A 7,500-nucleotide genomic window follows, 5' to 3' on the forward strand; every position below is an offset into this window, starting at 1 on the left:
CATAATGCATTTACTGTTATATTTATATTTTTTATATTCTCTAAACTTGGCACTTTGATCTGATATTCGACTCAACAAAAGATCTGTCATTATTTTCATTTTTTGTTCAAACAGGAACTTCTTTTGCTAAGCATGAAAGTTTTGTTTATTGCAAACGTTTTGCTGCAGATAGTAAAAAAGGGAAATTACTCTGTAGACGTCTTTCTCCCTACCTCCCTCTGTGTCTCTGTTGGTCTGTATGTCTGTCTGTCTGTCTGTCGGTCTGTCTTTATTTTCTCTACATTTCTTCGCGCATATAGGTTACTCTAGTCTAGAGAGTGTGTGTATGCGTTTCTGTGTACAACTTCCATGTAGTCCTTTCCATGACTTGTAATGAATGTGATGCTGTGATTCTTCCTTTCTCGTTTGATGTTATGTGCTGCTACTTGCAATTCATTTGTTTATATTTTCCCCCATTTTTTTTTTTTTTTCATTTGGGAGCTGGATGAAAAAAAAAGCATTGTTGTTTATTCTATTACACTCAGGAATAAAATTCATTCATTCATTCATTCATTCACTAACTCTCTCTCTCTCTCTCTCTCTCTCTCTCTCAGTGAAACAGGTGTGACACCACCTCACCTCTCTCTCTCTCTCGGTGAAACAGGTGTGACACCACCTCACCTCTCTCTCTCTCAGTGAAACAGGTGTGACACCACCTCACCTCTCTCTCAGTACAGGTGAAACAGGTGTGACACCACCTCACCTCTCTCTCAGTACAGTGAAACAGGTGTGACACCACCACACCTCTCTCTCTCTCTCTCAGTACAGGTGAAACAGGTGTGACACCACCTCACCTCTCTCTCTCTCAGTACAGGTGAAACAGGTGTGACACCACCTCACCTCTCTCTCTCTCTCTCAATACAGATGAAACAGGTGTGACACCACCTCACCTCTCTCTCTCTCTCTCAGTACAGGTGAAACAGGTGTGACACCACCTCACCTCTCTCTCTCTCTCTCAGTACAGGTGAAACAGGTGTGACACCACCTCCTCTCTCTCTCTCAGTACAGGTGAAACAGGTGTGACACCACCTCACCCCTCTCTCTCTCTCTCTCTCTCTCAGTGAAACAGGTGTGACCACCTCACCTCTCTCTCTCTCTCAGTACAGGTGAAACAGGTGTGACACCACCTCACCTCTCTCTCTCTCAGTACAGGTGAAACAGGTGTGACACCACCTCACCTCTCTCTCTCTCTCAGTACAGGTGAAACAGGTGTGACACCACCTCACCTCTCTCTCTCTCAGTACAGGTGAAACAGGTGTGACACCACCTCACCTCTCTCTCTCTCTCAGTACATGTGAAACAGGTGTGACACCACCTCACCTCTCTCTCTCTCTCCGTACAGGTGAAACAGGTGTGTGACCACCTCACCTCTCTCTCTCTCTCTCAGTACATGTGAAACAGGTGTGACACCACCTCACCTCTCTCTCAGTACAGGTGAAACAGGTGTGACACCTCCTCACCTCTCTCTCTCTCTCAGTACAGGGTGAAAACAGGTGTGACACCACCTCACCCCCCCTCTCTCTCTCTCTCTCTCTCTCTCAGTGGAAACGGGTGTGACACCACCTCACCTCTCTCTCAGTACAGGTGAAACAGGTGTGACACCACCTCACCTCTCTCTCTCATACTCTCGTGTTGACCACGCAGGTGTGACTCCTCCTCATAAGAACAGGTGTCATCCTCACTCTCTTCTCAGTAAGCAGTGTGAACAGTGGTGACCACACCTCCTCCTCTCCTCCACCGTGAAGCGGTGTGACCTACCTTCGAATCGGTCAGACATTCGTCCTCAAACGGTTCGGGGTGGGGTGAAAGTGTCAGATATGTAGAGGGGTGGTCCTCAGACCTAACGGGGGGTCGGGCGGTACAGGAAGTCAGTAGTTCCATTTCAGTCAAGTCGTACTGCCTGGCCATTTCAGCTACGAACAGGTTTGTGACAACAACAAACTACAACACCATCCAGTATAATGAAACAGCCCCACCCCTTCCCTCTCCAGATAAAATGTGAACGGTGTGTTAAGACACAAACGGACGGCCGACTCTCAGTACATGTGAAACAGTGTGACATCCTATACTCTTTAACATTTTTCCTCTCTCTAACAGTGACAATGGTGTGACACCGCCTGCACTTCTCTCTCTCTCAGTACGGAACAGGTTGTACAACCATCGCACCTCCTCTCCATGAAAAGGTGACACCACCTCTCCTCTTCTCTCTCTCTCTCCCTCGTCACATGTGAAACATTGTGGACACCACCTACAATCCATCACTCTCTTCGTCTCAAGTTTACAGTGTGACACCTACCTACCTCTTCTCGTCTCTAGTACATGTGAAACAGGTGTTGACTACCACTCTCACCCTTCTTCTTTATTCTCATGAAACAGGTTTTTAACAAATCACCTTTTATCTTTCTCTCTTTCAGTTTACATGTCAAACAGGTTGTTACTCACGTCACCCTCTCTCTCCTCTCACAAATCCGAGTGTGTAAACTATCTATCTTATCTTCACTCGTTTTTTTTTTTTTCTTCTTCTTTCACTCCTCGTCTCTCTCCTCATCACTTTCTTCTTTTTTTTTGCACAGTACAGGTTTCTGTTCCAACTACCTTCAATCTCTTTCAATCTTTACAGTAACAGGTTCAGAAACATGTTGTTTACCCACCCTCACCTCTCTCTCTCGAACTCAAAGTCTGTCATTTACTAGTCTTTCCTGGTCTTCAAACCAGGTGAAACAGGTGACACCACCACTCTCTCTTCATCTTCAAGAACAGAATGAAACAGGTGTGACTACACTATTTAACTCTCTCCTGTCCGACATGTGAAACAGCTGTTTGTGAACCACTCCTCACTCTCTACTCTATACATGTGAAAAGGTGTGACTACTTTCACTCACGCTCAATCTTCCTCATCTAGTAAGGTAAACAGGTGGTGCCACTCACTTCCCAAACATCCTACCTCTTCCTCTCTCTCTCAGTACAGGTGAAACAGGTGTGTGACCACCTCACCCTCTCTCTCTCTCTCAGTACAGGTGAAACAGGTGTGTGACCACCTCACCTCTCTCTCTCTCAGTACATGTGAAAACAGGTGTGTGACCACCTCACCTCTCTCTCTCTCAGTACAGGTGAAACAGGTGTGTGACCACTCACCTCTCTCTCTCCTCTCAGTACAGGTGCAACAGGTGTGACACCACCTCACCTCTCTCTCTCTCAGTACATGTGAAACAGGTGTGTGACCACCTCACCTCTCTCTCTCAGTACAGGTGAAACAGGTGTGACACCACCTCACCTCTCTCTCTCAGTACAGGTGAAACAGGTGTGACACCACCTCACCTCTCTCTCTCAGTACAGGTGAAACAGGTGTGACACCACCTCACCTCTCTCTCTCTCTCTCAGTACATGTGAAACAGGTGTGTGACCACCTCACCTCTCTCTCTCTCAGTACATGTGAAACAGGTGTGTGACCACCTCACCTCTCTCTCTCTCAGTACAGGTGAAACAGGTGTGTGACCACCTCACCTCTCTCTCTCTCAGTACAGGTGAAACAGGTGTGACACCACCTCACCTCTCTCTCTCTCAGTACAGGTGAAACAGGTGTGACACCACCTCACCTCTCTCTCTCTCTCTCAGTACAGGTGAAACAGGTGTGTGACCACCTCACCTCTCTCTCTCTCTCTCTCTCAGTACAGGTGAAACAGGTGTGACACCACCTCACCTCTCTCTCTGTGAAACAGGTGTGACACCACCTCACCTCTCTCTCAGTGAAACAGGTGTGACACCACCTCACCTCTCTCTCTCTCTCTCAGTACATGTGAAACAGGTGTGTGACCACCTCACCTCTCTCTCTCTCTCAGTACATGTGAAACAGGTATGTGACCACCTCACCTCACCTCTCTCTCTCAGTACATGTGAAACAGGTGTGTGACCACCTCACCTCTCTCTCTCTCAGTACAGGTGAAACAGGTGTGACACCACCTCACCTCTCTCTCTCTCTCAGTACAGGTGAAACAGGTGTGTAACCACCTCACCTCTCTCAGTACAGGTGAAACGGGTGTGTGACCACCTCACCTCTCTCTCTCTCAGTACAGGTGAAACAGGTGTGTGACCACCTCACCTCTCTCTCTCTCAGTACATGTGAAACAGGTGTGACACCACCTCACTTCTCTCTCTCTCAGTACATGTGAAACAGGTGTGTCACCACCTCACCTCTCTCTCTCTCAGTACATGTGAAACATGTGTGACACCACCTCACCTCTCTCTCTCTCTCAGTGAAACAGGTGTGACACCACCTCACCTCTCTCTCTCTCTCAGTACAGGTGAAACAGGTGTGACACCACCTCACCTCTCTCTCTCTCTCAGTACAGGTGAAACAGGTGTGTGACCACCTCACCTCTCTCTCTCTCTCTCTCTCTCTCTCTCTCAGTACATGTGAAACAGGTGTGTGACCACCTCACCTCTCTCTCTCTCTCTCTCTCTCTCTCTCTCTCTCTCTCTCTCTCTCAGTACATGTGAAACAGGTGTGTGACCACCTCACCTCTCTCTCTCTCTCTCAGTACATGTGAAACAGGTGTGTGACCACCTCACCTCTCTCTCTCTCAGTACATGTGAAACAGGTGTGTGACCACCTCACCTCTCTCTCTCTCTCAGTACATGTGAAACAGGTGTGTGACCACCTCACCTCTCTCTCTCTCTCAGTACATGTGAAACAGGTGTGTGACCACCTCACCTCTCTCTCTCTCTCTCTCTCTCTCTCAGTACATGTGAAACAGGTGTGTGACCACACACATGTCTCCTCTCACTCTCCCCACCCCACCGTGCTGTCTGCTGTCAGTGAGCCGTGACCGTTCAGAAATGCGGTCAGACATTCAGCGCACTTACAAAACGGAGGGTGGGGTGGGGTTAGAAGATAGATAGATAGATAGAGAGGGGGTGGGGTTCAGGAGAGAGAGAGAGAGAGGGGGGGGAGAGGGGGGGGGAAGAGAAGTTCAGTTCAGTTCCAGTTTCAAGGTGACAAAGTTTGCGTACTGCACTGGTCCATTTCAGCTGCACTGCATCTGCTGTTTGAAAAACAAACAAACAAACAAAAAAACCAAAACAAAAAAACAAACACCCCCCCCAGTCCCCCCCCAAAAAAAAACAACAACAACAACAACAACAAAACAAAAACAAAACAAAACAGAACAAAACCAAGAGCAGAAAAAAAAGACAGCAGATGGTTGGTCTTCGGTTCAGAGAGAAAGAGAGAGAGAGGGGGGAGGGAGGGAGAGAGTTTATTATTATCATTATCATTATTATCATTTCTTTTTAACGATTTTTTTTCCCCTCAATTCCTAACTGAGCACTTTGGGTTGCGCCGCTGGTCAGGCAGCTGCTCAGCTGATGTGGTGTAGCGCGTATGGATTTGTTCGAACGCAGTGACGTGACGCCTCCTTGAGGAACTGAACTGAACTGACTTCGAGTTGGTTCTCTCCCCTGCCCCATGGTCACATTATTATTGTAGGCTATGCTCATGATTATATTCAAAATAATGTTGATTAATTCTTTCTGTTTTTACATTTAAAATATTACCTGCATTGTGTGGAATGAATGTATGAAACGGTGTATGTGATATTTTTTTCATTTGTGTCTTCGTTATATTCCTCGTAGCTGGTTTTTTTTGTTGTTTTGTTTTGTTTTTTTGTTTTTTGTTTTTTTATTTACAGTTCTGGTCTCCATGTTGTTTACTTGTCTGTGTTGTGATAATGCACCTGACCAAATTTCTCTAGCTGGAGGTGATAAAGTTATTCTTATCTTATCTGATGCAACGTTAGCGGTTTTTGTTGTTGTTTTTTTTTCAACTCCATACGGGAGCAAAATCAACATTTTTTTTTTAAGCCAACAAGTACAGGCTTTTCCACAGTTCCAAAACAAACGGTATCATATCGTTTTAAATATTTACAGTCAGCTTCCGGGTCTTACACGAAAATTTCACTTTGTTTATCAACGCCTGCATCTTCTCTTTAGCGAACCAAAGGCGGTGATCATTGTACTGCAGTTATTGCACAATGGCGTCTTCAAACTCGTGTTGGCTGCGCCGATCGAAGCTGACGACTGTGAGAAAGCACTACTGCAAATGAAAGTCCTGTATTGACGTATTTAGAGAGATATGCGACGCACCCGGAAATGTGAGTTGGCTGTTACAATTATACTTTTCACTTTTACTACTTATTCAAACAATTCAAGCGTCTTTTCTTTTTTCGTGGTGAAGGGTCCAAATTGCCAAATGCTGAACCAAGTTAGATCTCTTGCCGATCCCAGCTCACTATGCCGAAAGGATCATGACACTGACCCTCTGTCAGCTGACTTCCTTATCTCTTGCGCACTGCGTGCCCACTACGTAATGAAATGACCGGTAATGCGCAAATGACCGCTACATACTGATGTATATATATATATATATATATATATATATATATATATATATACATATACATAGCACGGCATGCGTGTGTGTGTGTGTGTGTGTGTGTGTGTGTGTGTGTGTGTGTGTCTCCTTGATTGATTGATTGATGGACAACGAAAACAAGTACAGGTATATTTTCTCTCTCTCTCTCTCTCTCTCTCTCTCTCTCTCTCTCTCTCTCTCTCTCTCTCCTTGATTGATAGACAACGAAAACAAAGACAGGTATATTGTACATCAGTGGCAAGTTCTGAAGAAGGCTGAAAAATCAAAATTCTAAATTGTACATCGTTACCAGCCGCCGTGGCGAAGTGGTCAGCGTTGCGGTGTTTTTCGGCCCGCGGCCGACTCCTACCCAGAGGTGATTGTGCTATGGACTTAAATGGGAAGACTGGGACCACAAAGTCGAGTATCATCCACTTTACGAATGCGTCTTTGGATGTGTTGCTCTGATTATTTGACCAACACTGCGAGTGTCTGTATCTCTCGGGCCTGGTTGGCAGGAAGCGTAGAGTGCAGCCTTGTCACGTAGTCCCTAACCTGAATGGACCTCCATAGCGGCATCGTCATCATCGTCGTCATCCTCCTACTTCATCATCAATATATAAAAACGGCCTCTAAATATGTGGCCTTTCATGCCCTGCTCTCATGGTGACCTCAGTGTCGATAGCCCTCCACTTGCACGCTTGGGTTGAGTCTTGTCGAGGTGTACAGTGTCGGTGGATTCATGGGGGACTGCCGTTGGAGGGAAGTGGTGGCAGACTCCCCATTGGGGGAGATGCTCACTCAGTCTGGCTCCGCGACTAAGCTATTATTGTCGGTAGTAGGGGGCTTAGTAGGTTGTGTCCTACGTTAAATCAGAACAGGCTCTACCGAACACCACCGAAGTGACTCAGCAGCAGTGCAGGGTCTCCTCTGGTGTGTGGCCTCCTGGCGAACTTCATCATCGATGATTCCCTGTGGACTGCCGGTACTGGGACTGTGACAGACGAACCTGGGTGTAGCTGTGTATGGTGGACTCGGAATGAGCGGCGTGG

The 7,500-nt window shown here is 46.6% G+C and overlaps 2 protein-coding genes across 4 annotated transcripts in view; one reads left to right on the top strand and one right to left on the bottom strand.

Moving 5' to 3' along the window:
* LOC143298250 (uncharacterized) overlaps nucleotides 1-1,715 on the bottom strand; it is a 17,438-nt gene extending 15,723 nt beyond the window's left edge. The window contains exon 1 of the mRNA XM_076611064.1: nucleotides 1,665-1,715. Coding sequence (XP_076467179.1) covers nucleotides 1,665-1,715 — 51 coding nt within the window. The remainder of the gene's footprint in view (nucleotides 1-1,664) is intronic.
* The window catches only part of LOC143297570 (uncharacterized), a 363,335-nt gene that overhangs the window by 228,859 nt on the left and 126,976 nt on the right, over nucleotides 1-7,500 (top strand). The gene's annotated exons all lie outside the window — the stretch shown is intronic.

The sequence above is a fragment of the Babylonia areolata genome, chromosome 23 (assembly GCF_041734735.1).
Source record: "Babylonia areolata isolate BAREFJ2019XMU chromosome 23, ASM4173473v1, whole genome shotgun sequence".
Lineage (NCBI taxonomy): Eukaryota > Metazoa > Mollusca > Gastropoda > Neogastropoda > Buccinidae > Babylonia > Babylonia areolata.